The sequence below is a fragment of the Eucalyptus grandis genome, chromosome 1 (genome assembly GCF_016545825.1).
Source record: "Eucalyptus grandis isolate ANBG69807.140 chromosome 1, ASM1654582v1, whole genome shotgun sequence".
Classification (NCBI taxonomy): domain Eukaryota; kingdom Viridiplantae; phylum Streptophyta; class Magnoliopsida; order Myrtales; family Myrtaceae; genus Eucalyptus; species Eucalyptus grandis.
The window spans coordinates 3,372,318-3,390,742 of NC_052612.1; the positions used below are offsets into that span (position 1 = coordinate 3,372,318).

The 18,425-nt window shown below is 38.3% G+C and overlaps 1 protein-coding gene across 1 annotated transcript; it reads right to left on the bottom strand.

The window, feature by feature from the left end:
- Positions 1-14,611: 14,611 nt before the first annotated feature.
- Positions 14,612-16,330, bottom strand: LOC104428060. The gene has a single exon (XM_039311201.1). The coding sequence runs from the start codon at positions 16,328-16,330 to the stop codon at positions 14,612-14,614; it is 1,719 nt and encodes a 572-aa protein (XP_039167135.1).
- Positions 16,331-18,425: the final 2,095 nt, after the last annotated feature.

Here is an 18,425-nt window from a genome sequence, read left to right on the forward strand (position 1 = left end):
GAAACATATCTTCAGGGTCTGAATTTGAATTGGTTTCACTAGGAGTTTGGTAACAAGGGATAACACAAAGAGTTTGTTCACATGGTTCTTCATCCGTAGAAAATAGAGTTTCGATATCATCATTTTCAAGAGAAATACCAGTTTCATTCTTTATATGATGTATCAAATGATTCTGACCTTTTTTTGCCTGGGGACAATTTTTAGCAAAATGTCCCTTTTGATTGCAAATGAAGCATCGATTTGACTTTTTGTGGCCCGAGCGATCTTTCCTTTTGTGCAAGTATCGCCATTTCTTCTTTCTTTAGAAGTGCTTAGAGCCATGTGTGGATTTGTTAATCTAGAGTTTCTTGAAATGTTTCTTTTTTCTGGAAGATTTTCCACAAGAACCATCGCAATCTTTTTTGGAGCATTGGATCTTTAGGTTTTGGCGAGAACAGGCTTTATCAAGTTCTCTGTTGTCATGAACATAAGTCTGGATCATTTTCCTTTTGATACACATTTCTTCAAGGCACAAATGGATTTCTTATTGGATTTCACCCAATGGAACATCTTGGATTCTCCTTTGTCTGGAGAGAAAGTGCTCTCTCCACTGTTTGAGATAATTCTTTAGGAATAGAGGTCAGAAAAACATGTTTCAAATTTGCATCAGCTCTAATTTGATAAAAGAGCTTGATCATTTCACGATAATGCCTATCCAGATTTTTTTTACTGAAGAGAACAACACATTCTTTCAAAAAATTCTCTTCTTTTGAGTTCTATAAGATCAACAGGTTTCCCCACAAAGAAATGGTATAGGAGGGTGATGGCATGCTGAAAGTTTAAGGAAAGTAAAAAATGAAGTTGATCTTGTTCTCCCACAGATTGCCACCAAAGTTTAAGGCTGCCTGTAAACCTTGTGATAATGTTAAAAAGAACATCATACTTGTCTAGGTTGGTAATGGCTTGAGTATTTATCCAAGTATGGAATTCTTCAAGTCTTTCTGGCCATTTGTGATAAAGAAGGTCATCAATGGTGAAAAACTGTTTTGATGAGGTTGACACATTCTGAGAGGAATTGTTTGGTTGAACAACCTCTTGTTCAGAAAAGTTTGATTCCATGTCATGGTCTGGAGGATCAGCCATGAATATTGATGAAGTTATTGGTGCTTTAGGTAATGAATCAATGGAAGGGAGTGAGAAGGATGATGAAGATGAAAGAGATGCCGAATCTGATTCAGTATCAAAGATGTTTGGTAAATTTGATGCTATTGGAAACAGGATCTGACTTGTCAGGATGACAAGATCAATATGTGCTGGAGGTTGTGGAGTAAAAGGATTAGGCCGTAGTTCCTAATTACTCAAATCTCTGAGAAAGGATTCTAATGGGTTTGATAGCATCAATTGATCTGGCCTTTCTCTTATGACAAGCATGGATTCTTCATGCTTTTTCTCCTTTCCCTTTTCTTTTCTTATTCGATCTAGCTCCTTGAGACGATTTCTCATCTGTCTTGTCTTGTCTAATAGGAACATTTGCTATAGAAGAAAAAAATAGATGTCTGAGGTGGTGGAGGAGGGAGAGATTCCATTCGCAAAGTAGTTGGAAATGGATTAAGCCTTCCTTCTTCAAGGATCTGGATTTGCCTTTTGAGCTTGTCTATTTCTGCCTTTGGACTTTCAAGATAATGATACCCCAAATGTTGTCCAGATTCCAAGGCATGAAGCCTCTTCTGGAAGTCTGAAAGCATTTTCTTGGTGGTCTCATCATATCTTCAAAGATCTTGTTGCACATTCCCAATCTTGGAATCAATTGCTTTAAAAGCATTATTGTGCACCAATAGAGTCTTCGATTGCCAATTTAGGACAGCTTCAGCAACATGAGTTCTTTTCTATCTTCCATGTTCATCCATGTTAGTAGGGGCAGGTATCTTATGAACATGCCTATATTTGCCTTGTGGATCAATAAACTCTTCTAGAGCAGGAAACGAGAGTTTAGAACTTTCTCGAACAAGAGGAGGAAAGTCTGTTTCTTGGAACATAGCGATGGAAGAGCTGGGTGGCGTTTCTGCTGGAACTTCAAGTGTGTAGGAATGTTTTTTAGCCCACTTTACAATTGATTTGTAAAACGGGGAAATGGCTGGTTTTTTTTTTTTTTTTTTTTTTTTGAGGAGGAGATGGAGGAGGTGATGGAGGTGGAGTTGATGAAACTAAGGGAGGAGCAGTGAAAATTGGTGGTGGAGTTGGGGCATATGAAACCATAAACTGAAATTTATCACACTTACCAAGGGTATCAACGGAGGAATCTCCGTTCAGATACCTTTGATACATTGGATCTTTGGACTTCTTATGTTTCCTTCATGGTGAAGGTCTTGCACATGGATCAAACTCATCAGGAGGTTTATGCAATAAGAACATTGACAAAAAGGATCCCAAAAACAATGATCATACTTGTCTTTATAGTAATGAACAGGATGTCCCTCACTATTAAAATGCCTAACAAGCTTTTTGGGATCTGGTTCAAAGATTGACTCAGGAACACATGGTTCAATCATAAAGAGAGTCTGGAAGATGGAAGGGCTTTCTTCCTTTTCCTTACCAAATTTGATGGAAATAGTTCCATCTCTTTTCTCGACAAATTCTGAGTTAGATGACTGGAAAGGCTTGTTACTTTGATGCAACTTTTCATAGTTGGTAATCCAAGTTTCTGGAAGGTGTGTGGCCAATTTTTCTTTTGGGATTTGTCTAGGAACATGAATGCAGGATGCTTGGTCATTCTACATGGAGATGAATAGAGCATCTTCATTCCATTGTGGAAATTTAAATCAAGAGCATGGTTCTGCACTCGATAAATCATTTGGTAGTGCAGTGTTGCTACTATAGAATCAACAGTTTGGGGAGCTCCAGTGAGCTGAATTTGGACTTTTAGAAAAGAGAGCAACTGAGGGTTTGAAAGAGGATTATTGAAGTTTGGATACAGAGTTACAAAAACTGTTCCAACATTCAAAGTAGTTTGAACAGTATCGATGCAAGCATGCTGGTATTCTAAAAACCCGGTATCCAATAGAGCAATTCTTGCCACAACTAGCAAGCCTTTTTGGCCATGAAAAGTAAGAGCAAGACGTAAAGCTCCATAATGCACATGAGAATATCCTTGCTGGATCCATTATCTGGGAAATTCTGGAGGAATCTGAAGAATAACAAAATACTCATTTTTAGTAGCAGGAATGGGATGTTGGTTGAACTTGAAGAATTGAACATACTCCTTTACTTCCTTTGGAGTTTGGCGAATGAGCTATCGAATGGAGCTTATGGGAGAAAATGATGAAGTAGGGTTTGGTAAAAGTAGAATGAGGGTTCATCAAAGGAGTTGAGTTTTAGAGATCTTAGTTTCATCACTAAGAGAGATTTCATAGAGATAGTCTATCTTAGAAGCATTAGAGACACGAAAGTCTGAAGGGGTTGAGGATGATGGAGCAAGAGAAACGGGTACTTCAAAAATTTCGGGTTCTATAGATATGATGTAAAGAGATCTTCTCAGCACTGGATTTACCTACTAAGCGCATGGAACATATATTGTTACAAACGAAACCATGGCTCTCATACCAAACAGTAGAGAGAACTTTTCTCTCTAAACAAAGGAGGATCCAGGATGTTCCATTAAGAGAACTCCAACAAGAAATCCATTTGTGCTTAGAAGAATTGTGTATCAAGCGTCAAATGACCTAGACTTATGTCAATGACAACAGAGAACTTGATAGAGCCTGTTCTCGTCAGAAGCTGAAGATCAAATGCTCCAAGAAAGATTGTGATGGTTCTTGTGGAAAATCTTCTAGAAAAAAGAAACACTTCAAAAAGCTCTGGATAAATAAATCTAGGCATGGTTCTAAGCACTTTTGAAGAAAGAAGAAATGGTGGTGCCTACGCAAAAGGAAGGACCGCTCAGGCTACAAAAAGTCAATCGATGCTTCATCTGCAACCAAAAGGGACATTTTGCCAAAATTGGCCTCAGGCAAAAAAAGGTCAAAACCATTTGATACATCATATAGAGAATGAAACTGGTATTTCTCTTGATAATGATGATATTGAATCTCTACTTTCTGCGGATGAAGAACCATGTGAACAAACTCTTTGTGTCATTCCTTGTTATCAAACTCCTAGTGACATTGATTCAGATTCAGATCTTGAAGATATCTTTCACATATCTCTTACTCCTTCAGAAGAAAGCACTGATATATTTTCAAGCCAAACCCATTGTCCCCATTTCCTTGTGAAAATATTCACTTCAAAGTTTGCCAAGCCAATCACTGTTATTGCTCTCATAGACACTGGAGCAGTTTCTTCAATCTTAGACACTAAAGTTCTTCCTGAAGAATATTGTACTTCTTGTGTCTGATATTTCAACTTTGCTTCGGGGGATATTTTCTCTACAAATGTGAGAACCACTCCGATAACCGGTCCAGTTTTTCCACGTATTCCATCACCACAAAAATCTTCGGCTCTAGTCTTCCCAACAAATATTTGATCATTGGATGGGATATCATGACTTAAATTTCTCAACTTTGCATCATTCCTGGAAAATGTCTTAAATATAAATATCAATTTTCTGAATTTGTTAATATTCAAAGACTTTTTTCCATTCATATGAGTCTGTTAGACTTGATCAGGCAAAAACTATTGGAATCCTGTTCGGAGTCTCATTCTGAGTTCGCTCAAAAATGTTCTCATCATTTATGGAAAAACCCAGAATTCTTTGTTTGCCTCCCTTTAAAAAAGAATGAAGATATCAATCCAATTAAGGCGAGTCATACGGGAATGAATCTAGAACACCGGATTTTAGCCCAAAGAGAATGCTCGAATCAAGCAAAGAAGGCCTTATTGAAACTTTCAATTCTCAATGGGCTCATGAAGTTTTTTATGTCAACAAGCGTACAGAGTAAAATCGAGGAAAAATGAGACTGATAATTAACTACCAGCCGCTTAAACTTTTCTTCCAAGATGATAAATTTCCTTTACTCTCAAGAAACTCTCTTTTGCTGGATTATCCAAAGCCCAAATCTATTCCAAATTTGATCTCAAAGCCAGATTTTGGCAATTGGGCATTCATCCTGAAGACATACCCAAGACAAGGTTCTGTATTCCAAACCAGCATTTTCAATGGAAAGTTCTTTCTTTTGGTTTAAAGGTTGCACCATCCTTCTTTCAAAAGGTAATGTGCCGAATTTTCCAATCAATCCTGCCAAGCGCAGCAGTATACATTGATGATATCCTGCTCTACAGTCCTGATGAGCAGTCACACTGCCAACTTCGTGAGCAGTTTGCAGACATTGTGAAAAAGCATGGCATCATGCTTTCTCAGAGGCAAATGAATATCGCCTAGACAGAAATTGAATTTCTTGGTATGCATCTTAACAAAGGTACATACTATCCAGGGCCACATATTGCTCAGGAATTGCTGAAATTTTCTGAAGAAAACTTCACAAGAAAACAAGTTCAGCAATTTCCTCAGAGATTTTGTTCAAAATATTGCAAAGCTGCTAATCCCACTGCAGACAATGCTTAAAAAGAATCCCCACCTTGGGGAAAATCTTAGACTAATGCAGTTGCTGAACTAAAGGAGATTATGCAGACTCTTCCTCCACTACAAATCCCATCAACAGGGAAGAGAGTTCTCCAAACTGACGCTAGTGATGAATACTGGGCCGCCATTTTGTTCGAAGAAATTGATGGTAAGAGGCATTTGTGTGCCTACAAAAGTGGAAAATTTTCCCAAGTTGAAATGCATTATCATTCCACTTTTAAAGAAATCTTGGCGGTGAAAAATGGGATAAAAAAGTTCGAATTCCATCTCATTGGCCATCACTTCATGGTAGAATTAGATATGACATCTTTCCCCCTAATGACCAAATTCAAATAGAAGCAGGTTCCAAATTCTCAACTGCTTCGATGGGCTAAATTGTTTTCAAAATACTCTTTTGAGACCAAACATATTGTTGGAAAGATAAATGTGCTTGCTGACTTCTTGTTAAGACCAAAAGCACCAGTGGAAATCAACATGTGTATCATGAGGCATGCTTTCCATATTTCTCATCCCAATGAGAAGTATAAGATTGAGAAGATCAAAGATTGGCCAAGCTGGCGATATCCCTAGGAGATTATCGAGCAAATCCAAAAAGACAGCCTTATAGAAAATTTGGATAAACTCATGTGGCAATGCCACACAGATCTATTCCGATTTAATGGAGGTTCAATTCTTTATCCTTTTGGATTAAATGAAGAATATCCGTTCACACATCCTCTAATTTGGAAGGAAGATGAATTTGCTGATCAACTTTGATGGTTATTATGGTACTTAACCAAAAAGTACTTGATAGCTATTGAAATTCCAACCAGAAGATTCATTGCCAACCTCACCAGAATATTTGGACTAGGCAGAGGAAAAATTGAAAATGAGAATGACAAAAATCTTTTAGATTTCTTCAATTGGTTCTATCCTCTAACTCATTGGAAATGGCTCTTGCAAAAGGAACTGAGAACCATGCAACCAAACCCTGAAGTCCACACCATTCTGTTCTTCCGGCGACCATGGCATTTTTTCACAAATAATGACAACATCATAAATGTCCCACAAATTATAGGTACCACATCCTATAAACCTCAGCTAGGCAACAAACAAGCTTGGGTTCACAAATCTTATCTAGGACCGGTTGGATGTTGTGAACACCAATACCAAGAACTCCAGAGAGTTATGTCAGGAAAACAAGACTATTCCTGAAGATGCATGGAATTATAAAGTACCCACTGTATAGGATCATTATGACCTAGCATCAGAAGCCAAGGAAGCACTCAAGGAATTCAGACAAGCTGCATCATCTTGAGAGCATGAAATGGCAAACAAAATGACATTACACAATCCTCTCAAGACTCCTATGCTAAATGGGGAGGTCCTCTTTCCCAAGACTCCTATGATTAAGGACATTTGTTCTTATCTCAAAGCATAGACACATCTTTCTATACACAGCCATCTAATTGGCCTCAGCCAAGCATTCCTGCTGACACCGACGATGACAATACAGACTGGGCACAGGAAGAAACATCCACATCCACACCATACTAGCTGAACCAGATTCTTTCACCAGAAGATCTTGAAGCACTTGAACAAAAATATGATGAACATTTTCTAGCAATAGTGCACAGCTAAGATGATTCGGACTATGACTACAATGCTCGTGACGGATGAGACCGCTGAACAAGATTGATGTTCATACAAGTTTATTGTTGCAAGTTACTACTCACTTTTACTGTAGCAATAGGCTAGAGAAATCATTGTTTACTGTCACTGTTCATACCGTGCGAATAATTCCCTACCGAGATTTTTGAAAGCCTCTGTTTTTATTAGAACCCGTGAGCTTGGTCCTTGTTTGTGTATGACCTCTTATTGCCTATAAAAGACAAGGATGATGTAATGTGTTGGGCAGAGTTCCTGAAGTAAAGTGAGTGTTTTGTGAAATTCTCTTAGTGGCTTTCTAAACTCCTCTTTCTTCTTCAGCCTGGTAAGATCCTCTGAGAAATGCAGCTCGGATAGTTAGAAATGTTTCCATCTTGGTTCTATTTGGGTGTCTCTAGGCTCTGAACTAAAGTGCATAGTAGTTTTCTGCTGATATGCTGTCCCTGAAAGGCTTGAACTGGAGTTGTTCGCCTTCATTATGAGCTGTTATATATTCCTAATAAATGTATGGCAATAAGCTCTCGAAGTATACCAGTCGCACGGATTATTTACTAGTATGAATGTTGTAGAGAGGTGAAGAAAGAGTTCTGTTCGGCCTACCATGTGCAAGTGAGAGATGATGAGTTTTTTATTTAATAGGCCAAGTCAAGCCTGTCCGCCCATATTGGGCCAAATTTAGTCCATAAGAAAATGGCCCATAAGAGGAAGGGGCAGTTATTTTCTAAGTGAAAATAACTACAATATATAAAATAAAAAACAAGGGAGAACGTTAATTGTAGCGTTTCAGAGAGAAAGTATACTTCTTTTTTTTCTTTCCCTTGGAAACAGTTTACTCCCTCTTAAAGAACGGAACTCTAGGGCTTCAAACGATTCCTCTGAGACTGCAATAGTTCTTAATTTGTGGCGAACAAGGTATGTCCGTCTCCGTGATATATCTTTCGATCGGTATTACATGTTTACTGGGCACATTTCTGCGTTCGTTTTCGATATTCGATCGTTCAAGTATCGGTTCGATTTTTCAGGAATTTGTTTTTGACAAGTGGGTTTTCCACAAACCAAGAGTCTCTCTTTATCTTTTATTAGTATTATTGTTGTTGTTGTTGTTGTTAAGTTAAGATTGCATGAGCTAAATAAGTTTTGTCCATATAAAGGGCTTTCTCTTTCCTCACCCGTTACCTTTTGTCCATGTAGGGCAAATGTCCTTTTCTTTCATTTCTAATCTTTTTCCCTCTTTATATATAGATTCATTATCTAGAAGAATGTAAGATTTGTCGTGCAAGAAAACTCGTAAAGATTATCGGTTATTGCTCATTTACTGTATATCATGCATTAAATGAAAGAAAAAAAAGTATTACATGTGTGGATGATGCTTATTGCTTTGAGTCAAGTGGATGTTTTATGGTCAAATCGGTTCTATTTCAATTTTACTAGCATATCCATTTGTAATTACTTGAATGTTGAACTGCCAAACTTCCGTGTCCATGACAAATTTAGTGAAACGTTTGGTGATATCGCATCTAACAAGAGGCTTGATATTATTAATGAACAAGATACTATTTAACAAGTTATATGAGAGTGTTGGTAAAGGATAAGTAGGTTATCCTCCATAGCTGGAAAATAAAATCCTCTCAAATTGACTTAAAGTTAACATCTTGACAGGCTAAATTTATAATTATGTGGGTTACGTTCAAAGGAGGTAATTACATTAGTTACCTTTCCTTACCCATTTCAAGTATAAAAAACTTGACGAATCATATGGTTCAAATCTACATATAGACTACTTTCTTTGATATATCTCAGTCATTTTACATCAAAACCTATTCGAAGGACTCAATAGTTCTACAAAATATCAGACAAACATTCGGATCGAGAATTAACAAAATCTAATATATATACCCAACCAATTGGCTACAATATACATGTTTGGTTACGATATGATGGAGTTACATTTGGGTCCAAGTATTTCTCACTTGGAACAATCTTAGGATTGTGTTAACCTTTTTATAAAGGAGTCTTATACAATTCTTTATAATTGATGTACATGCATGGGCGGTTTGCATGCATTAATTATTAATATATTGAGCCGAAAAATCAGAAAATCCACTTTATTTGATAATTTCCTATAAATTTTCTGAAGAATGGATCATAAATCATTAAATATTATAAAGGATTCAATTATCCGACCAAATTTTTGACAGCTGAAAAAACAAGAAGACAAGCAGCAATCCCGTCACGTCTCTTTCTCAAAGGACAGAAACCATATTATTAAGTCAGCTACCAGTCTTATTTTATTACAGTAATCTGGATCCGGAGTCTTAACCTCATTGGCTATAGTCAATCCAATTCGTATATAATTGCAGATTAGCAAGCATATAGTAATGCACGCGAGTTTATGATACCTAGAGATTGGTGTCATACAGCTGATGGAACAAGAAGAGTAGCACTGCCATTCAGTCTCTTTCTCAATCCAACCCGTATATAATTGCAGATTAGTCGTCTAAAATGATGTGGCAATTCATGTAAAATATTCTTAGCCATCCGAGCATAATGCACACTTCCTCTCGCTTGTCGTAGACAAATCACTCACACCACTAATAATCATTCATCGGCATTATTCTTCTGTTATATGGTCCGAGGTTTCTCCCTAGCAACCCATCATAGGACGGCAAAATTGCTAGGTAACCAAGAAATGTGGACATCGATCATTGTGCCCTATCAATTTTTGCGAACTACATTTGGCTGCAACCAGCCATGCAAGGCAAGGAGAGGATTCCATTATTGGCGTGCTTTTTCATTCTAAAACAAACATCGAGCAGATAAGAAAGACACAGAAGGACACGGTTTCTAGTCACCTGCAAACCCTAACGAAAAATGGAAACTTGCTCAACTAAAATTAAATCGCTCATACATTTGGTTTTTGGGCTAAATCATCTTAATGATAGGTGTTGACACCAAAAGTACTCCGCGGGCCGATTAATAGTCAATAAGTCTCATTGGGCTTATAGTGGGATATATCGGGCCATGAGAGTTTAGAAATAGCAACAGTAGTAGTTTCTGACGACTCGGCATCAACAACCATTTGGACAAAAGAGGATGAGAAAGGGACAGTTACCGAAGCACTCGATGTCAACTACTCGTGGACGAGACAATACAGTTGTTGAAGACACACCGAGTACTCTGGGAATTATTTGAAATTAAAGCAATAATGGTCGGACAGTTATTCAGTTTACATGGCTATTAGACCCATTAAAAGGGTGGGTCGGGTCATAAATGGTCCGACCCAAATCGACCCATTTAACCTGTTTATGACCCATTTATTGCAGTGCAAATTTTTTGACCAATACCCGACCCGACCCATACCCGACCCATTTAACGAAATCTAAAAAGCTTATATATATTTTAAAATGGTATTGATAACATGATTTTATACGATACAAATTTAATAGATAATTTTTATAATTTTAAAATAATTATTTATTTTTTAGAAATTAAAATTTTAATTATTTTTTTCTTTTTAATTTTCTTTTTCTCTTTTCTCTTTTCTTTTTCTTTTTCTTCTTCCTCTTCTTTGGCCGGCCGCCGGCACGACAACGGTCGACGACCGGCCACACAGGCGAGCTTGCTCGCCCGCCGCCGACGCCGGCGAGCTTGAGCTCGCCCCTTCTTTGGATCTCGGCGAGGCCGGAGCCTCGCCCAACGCCGGCGAGTTTGAGTCTCGCCCGATCGGCGAGGCTTGGGCCTCGTGGACGTCGGCAAGGCCTTCGCCGCCGAGATCCAACGAGCTCGAGCTCGCCCCTCACCAGATCCGGCGAGGCCGGAGCCTCGCCGATGTCGGCGAGTTCGCGTCTCGCCAGATCGGTGAGGCTCGAGCCTCGCCAGTGTCGCGAGGCCTCCACCTCGCCAAATCCAGCAAGCTCGAGCTCGCCCGACGCCGGCGAGTTCGAGTCTTGCGCATCGGCGAGGCTCGAGCCTCGCCGGGCGTCGGTGAGGCCTCCGCCTCGCCGATCCGGCAAGCTCGAGGCTCGCCGCCACCACCGGCCATCGTCGTGCCAACCGAGGAAGAAGAAAGAAAAAAAGAAGAAAGAAAAAAAAAAAGGAAGAAAAAAAAAAAAATAATTATAATTTCGGTTTTTATAAAAAAAAAATTGTAAAGTTAAAGATTAGAGAGAGAGATAGTGAGGTTTTGAGTGAAAATAAATGGGTTAATTTTTAATGGTTTAATAAATGGGTCAGAGAGCTGACCCATTTAAAACCCATATATCTTAGTCTTGACCCATTAAAACCCATTATGGATGCTTTATGAAATAAAGCTTGACCCATTAATGACCCATTTAAATAAATGGGTCCATAAATGGGTTGCACAATCCATTTAACACCTCTAATGGCTATAAATAGCCGAATAGAAGTTGTAAAGGACCGAAAAAATGATCAAAGAACATGATATATTTGTTACTTTCTGCCTTTATCACTTTCGTAGTTGTCTTTTATCCCGCATTTTACTTTCAAGTAATTAAATTTACTTTCTAGTTGAAAAATTATCACCTTTAGAGTAGAACTAGTCGCTTCATTTCCGATGACGCACCAATACACAAAAAAACCAAAGATTCAACCTTCGGTGAAAGATATTTTGTCCGGGATCATTATTGGCAAATCAATAGGTTCTTCTATTTGGTTAGCATTAATTTTATCCAGCTAAATTCTTCTTCATCCACTCGAATCGAATTTCTAGCTCCAACAGCAGCAATGAAATCAGAATTTAAAGAGAGAGAGATGGTCTCATTTTACTTTTATTTTAAAATTTGATTAGGAAAATTGTCCAAAAAGTCATAAGCTTATTATATTTTTACCAATTAAATCTTAAATCTTTTCACTTTTTTTCAATTGAGTCAATTTGATTAATTTTGGATAGAATTCGTTGACGTGGATGCTGACCATTTTACGTGGAATGACTATGGATAACTTTTTAATACTATTTTAATTTTTTTAATGTTTAATTTTTAATTTTTTCTCCCTTCCTTCTTCCTTTTGCCGATGGCCGGCCATAGGCCATGGTTAGGCCGGCTGACCTCCCTTGCCACAGGTGAGATGGCTTTGCGAGGGCAAGCCTCAGCGAGAGCTACCCTTGCCAGATTTGGTGAGGGCTCCTTTCGATGGGTAAATTGTCCGATCTATAGTACTCTAGATGTTCACACTCTACGTAATACACCAAACTCCAGATGTTCACACTCTACGTAATACACCAAAGACTAATGTTTCATTGATTATTCGATTTGTACACCCTAACAGCCTTGATAAAACTACAGAAACCAAAGGGATTACTGGAATCGGAAGCTACAAGCACTTGAAACCTTGCAATGTACCAAAGGCTAGAGCCCAAATAGACTTCACTTCTTCAGTCGATGGTCACGAGATGCACTTAACACTCACATTCTGAACAAATTCTTGCAGAACTTTGGAGACTCCATCACTGGTGATTTGGGTGCTGTGTCTTTGGGTGACTTTAGCATGCTCAGGTTCTTCTACAGAGATTTAGCATCCATTTGCACAACTGTTACCCCTTAAAAAGAAAAAAGAAAAAAAAAAGATCAGGAAACCAGCTTCAGAATTCAAAATACGCTCCAACAACAATTTTCAAAACTATTTAAAAAGGCTTCACTGAAGCATTCGATCAAGGAAACGTCTCATCTTTCATCAATCATAGTAACAGAGATATAACTACGGACGTCTACAAGCAGCAGCACACAAGCTAGTCCGTATATTTATTAGAGACTAGAAGTTGTGTTTCCTGGATCTATACTAAGCGACACGTCAAAATCCACTTTTTTTTGCCTCTATTTTCACTTGAAATTCATATGTTACCCAAAAAACAACACAAAATCACAAGTTGCAAAAAGTTTCTTCATCTTCATGCTTCAATATGCCCTTTTCCTTTGTTGAACTTGCCATCTCATAATAAAATGAACATAACAAATTTGAGAGGCAAAAAATATGATATTAACTATGACCAAATTCCATAAACATGAATGAACTAGGGAAAAAAAGTGAGAGAGAACAATAAGCCGTTAGAACAAGCGTGAACAACAAACCGTTAAAAGAGCCACAAAGCATTGACTATCAACCAAAAGGAAACGCTGAGGATTTCTAATAAGCTGGAGATTTCCAAACCAATTTGCGTCTGTCACTCTGGACTCCTTCGAACCACTAGAGAAAGCAAAGCAAATATAGAAAGAAGAGGAAGGAGAAATTGCAATGCCTTTAAATGTGGGTGTCACTTCCATATAAGATTAAGATTAGGGTCATCAAATGTCATAATCAAGGATATGCTCAAATTCCTAGCAATGAAATGTTCTTAAAGCAGCCACCACAGTTCCAGAAATAAAAAGTATAAGTTAATAAAAAGTAAAGTTTGAGAAACATAAAGCTTTGATTTTACAGTATATTCGCTCCTCTACACAAAGTACGGACCCGGAACGATGCAGTTGCCTTGGCATCCAAATTTCAGGTGAATCCACTTGGAAGAAAATAATTCAAACTATAATCAATTTCTTTTCCCCAATAATCTTCCAGTATCATACGTAAAAAGGCTTCCTGCTTGCAGTGGTTTCACAGTGCATTAGTGGTCTTAAAACCCCAAAACTTTCACTTAAAAGGCAATATAAATAGGAACACCAGTCGGAAATTAAAAAATTGCAGTAGTTTCACAGTGCGAGCGCTGGGCTAGAGGAAGAGAAGCGAGCGCGGGGTGTGGGCGTGAGGAAGAGAGGAAGGAAGAAGCGAAAACAAAACAGATGTGTGTGTGTGTGTGTTTTTTTTTTTTTTTTGCTTTAATGGGTAAATTTGATATTATGACGAGTGAGTGAAGACGGCACAGGAAATTAAAAACTTTTCTTAAACAAGCCTCGGCATTCCGAAAAAGCTGCAATGCCAAACCTGCTGAGGAGTGTGACCTTGAGAAGAAGGCTTTCGGATGCTTTGAAAATGCAATGCACACCTCGCGCTTACCGATGTTAGCTCATTTCCAAAAGGTTTCCATTAGGTCAAGAGTGCTCCTATTATTAATTCAATCATGGTTGAGCTATTTAACATGTCATCCTCTCGACACGACTTGTGTTGAGAGCATTTATAATAAACTATCATCAAAGAATAGATTATGAGTTCCGAAGAAACAGAAGAAATAAATGAAAGATCATCTTCATACAAACATAGAAAAGATCGAAGAGTTGCTTATGCCAAATCACCTACATGGCTTTGGATAATTCTTCAGACCACAAATTGCTTATTTAAATGTAGCTTCCATCACAAAAAGCGACAAAACTTACTTCATGTTATACGTAAACATCCAGAAAATATGATTTGATCGAATTGATTAGGGCATACCGAATCATAAATTCGCCAATGAAGTCTTGTGATTCAGGGACTTTGCATATCCGTTGGCATTTCACAAATGTAGTTGTAAAAACCAAAATGAACCATCAATAACCAAACAAAGGTTAGAAGCTCTCCACCTTTGTTGGGCACTTTCAGATGTTCCTCTACCTTAGTATGACCTGCTGCATATAACAACATTTCAACCCACACTCCACTCATCACCTTCCACTTCATTTCCCCGAGGCTTTCCATCTCTTGGGCCAATTTGATCCCTGCGCTGAGTGGGGACATTGGATCCAAGGGTCCGAACCGATCATCATACAACATCTTGCATAGCCCCTCCACATCCTTGGTTGTATCATCGATGTACCTCCGTAGCTCGGCCAACGTAGCTGCTGATGTGATTTGGGAAATGCCCACTATAGCAGACACCAAATTTGCCTGATTAAGAAAAAGATATAACATATAGTCAGAGAGGATCTTGCTGAACTCCCTTTCGTCATTTCTGGCTATGTAGCTCATAAATTGTTTCTCTCTGTTATACCAAATTTCAGTAGCAAAATGCCACGTTAAAATACTGAAGCCATAAATAGCCGGGGTAACATACTTTAAAAGATTACCACAATTGATCCCCCTCGCACAATTTTGGAGAAACATATCACCTCTAGCCTCAAATATCTTTTTCATCTCCATCAGATCATCTGTGTTCTCGGATTTACGTCTCACCTCTTTAAAGATGAAGATCCATAGCTCCTTAATAAAGGGATTATTTGACACATACTTTGTATCCGCAATCATCACTTCCATATTCTTCTGACCACAACCTTTGGTGATTGTCTTGCCAGCTTGATGGAAAAGAGAGATGATTTTCTTAGCCATATGAAATGGAAAACTACAGATATCAGAAAAAATGATGATGCCCCAGTATTGATTACCTTTATACATCGTTCTGGGACTTTCCTTCAAGCTCTCGGATAAAAGATTGCAAGCAGAGATAGATTCTGACCATCTTCGTAATATGAATGGCGTATCTAAAATCGTGTAACTAACATTGGCACTGGACTTTGCTTCACGCTTGGAGAACCGGGGCTTCCTTAGTTCAGACATGGCGAATACCAACTTGAGGGGAAATGAAGGTAGTTTAGGTGATCTTGTCTTATGCCACTTGATTTTGGCAATGGTCCAATCGGAGAAAATGAGCTTGAACACGCCTATTACATCAAGTACAATTCCTCCGAAAAGAAGCATATAAGTAATTTCCAAGTCGATTATGGTGAATCGATGCTTCTTCAAGCGATTGAACAAGACCAAAGCCAGTACAACATTAGTGAAGGCTATGAAGCGGCAAATGTAGCTCTTCTTGGAATGGATTGCCAATGCTTTTGTGTAGAGCACCTCGTAAATGAATTGAAGTTGGACTGATATTACCCTCAGTGCATCCATTGCCGAAACTTTTTGGAAACATTCGCGGGTCATTTTGCGTTCTCCATCTGGGACCATGAGTTCTCCAAGGAAGAACTTAAAGATTTGATGATAATAGTAAGCATGCTTCACCACCACAATGCTCTCAGCAAGCTTTGCTTTTTCTTCATTAGAATATTCATCCCCTTGAACATTAAGTTCTTCAATCAACTCGTTATCTTTATCAACAGTAGAGTTATACTGCAAGATCATCTTTTCCCTAAGCCTCGGGAGACTTGAGAGATAAAGTGCTAATAACCTCTCCACATTTTTTATGACCCCAGTAAAAAACACCAACATCGTTGGGATTGCAAGCGACTTGTCACTTGGAAATATCTGCCCAAAGACATAGATGGCAGCACTAACCTGGAAGATGAGACTGAGCAAGTGCCGTCGCCAAAGTGAACTGTCCTCTAGGGAGAAGGCAGTGATGGTATCCGGACCGCCAAGATGTAACAAGAGAAATGAGGCCCAAAATGCCTAAAGGGCTCTATCTACTTCAGCTGCACGAGGCCACGAAATGTCTTGGTTGTGAGAGATGAGACCGATTGTGAATGCAGCTACCCAGTCAGCCATCAAATAGGCCAACCATAAGAGGAAAACGATGGGCTGGTTCGCCGTTTTCTTCCTAAGGGAGGCAAATAGAATAAGAAATACTTGAAGCAAGAGGCTTAGTATAACGAAACTTCGGATGTTCCATTTATTCCACAAATTCGAAATGGAACTAATTTCCATATTTTCAGTAAGTTTGAAATTTCTCGCTCATCTCTTTTGTAATTTCGTTCACAAAAAAACTATCATCTTAACTGTCCATCAAGAGAGATAACATGCATCAAGAAAACAGTGCTTTTCAGACTTTGCAAGGAAGCCTTGAAGAAGAAATTAGAAGTGAAGTGTAGAATGTGACAATGAAAAACGGGCTTTGGGACTTTGAGACTTAAGAGGATGAAGAAGCTCGCACAGAGCACTAGCCTTGCTCTGGCTTTGCTTGGGTGGTATGGTTAGATTCCTCGAGGTATCACAAAAATTTATACATCTGGCCTTGTACTGTAGATTTCCTTTTTCCTCCGCTAGATTAGATACTATTACCATTCTGCCATGGTCGTGAAAGCTAACATATATGCATATAATTTTTTGTTGATTGAAGCTTGACTCTTAAATCGTATGCTTCTATCGTTTTTTTTTTTTTTGGAAAAAAATTGAAGTTAGTACATTATTTGAGACAATTTTATCCTTCCTAGAGCCGCGCCAAATCAGAAGTAATCACTATTCATCAATAAACATTTCAAATGCTACCCCAAAACAGTTCATGTGGTTGACGCTGTACCGACCCGAAGGTGGTCTCTTGATCTTCTAACAGTCAATTACATGTACTCGGGTCTCTGCAAGTCAATGGAATCTCAAATGTGAAACTACTTTATGAAACCAAGTTGTAAATCATGGGATACATCTAACATATATTTGAGGGATAATGACAGAAATGATTTCTAAATTTTAGCCCAATGTGCAATGTGCTCCATGAACTATTAATCTGTTCAATGTGATCCCTTACTTCAAAGAAGATGGTGGATGGGATCCCAAGCTGTTCTATGGGTTTTGGATTTTGTGAACATTGTCTACATGGGAAACAAAATTGAGTATCTTTTAAATCCATAGGAGGGAGAGCTAAATAGATAAATAGGGATATTTGATATGAAAGTGTAAAGTGGCCTCCAAAGATGTATTTGGTCATCGAGTGGATGTTAAAGTATATATTTGGCATTTTTCTTTTTTTCTTTTTAACTTGGACCCTAAGTACTATTCCTCTTTTTGTCTTTTTTTTTTTTATTCGTTTTTTCACAAAGACCCCACGAAAAGTTCTTAACTTGCACATGACTCATAAGCCACTTTATTTTTTTTCTCTTTGAATTATTTTGTTAGAGTTTTCGAGTCATGTTGAAATGATGCTTGCATAAATCAGGTGTACATGAGCCTACTCAATCTCAGCCATTGAATTTCGTGGGTCTTATATTGGGTCCACATAACTCAACGATTGAGATGCATTGGTCCAATCATCAATTTTTCATTTCATGACTGTTTTCCCAAAAGAAGGATCCAAAGCTTTGATTGTGGACTTGTCCGTGACTATGTTAGATTTGGCGGTCAAAACTTCTCGTTGAGCAAGCAAACCATTATTTCGGGAAAGTTGCTATGGTTGCATCGGGCCTGCTCATTGTGTCTACCATCACGTCAAGGTTCTCAAATTTATTTCATACGCATGTGAATTTCTTTTGCATGAGTATTAAATTCAAGCTCTTCTACATATTCAACATTATTTCCCTACATAACTCTTATGGGCTTGCATTTCGATATGTGCTAGCCTGCATCATTCATAAATATTCGATTTGTTTATCAT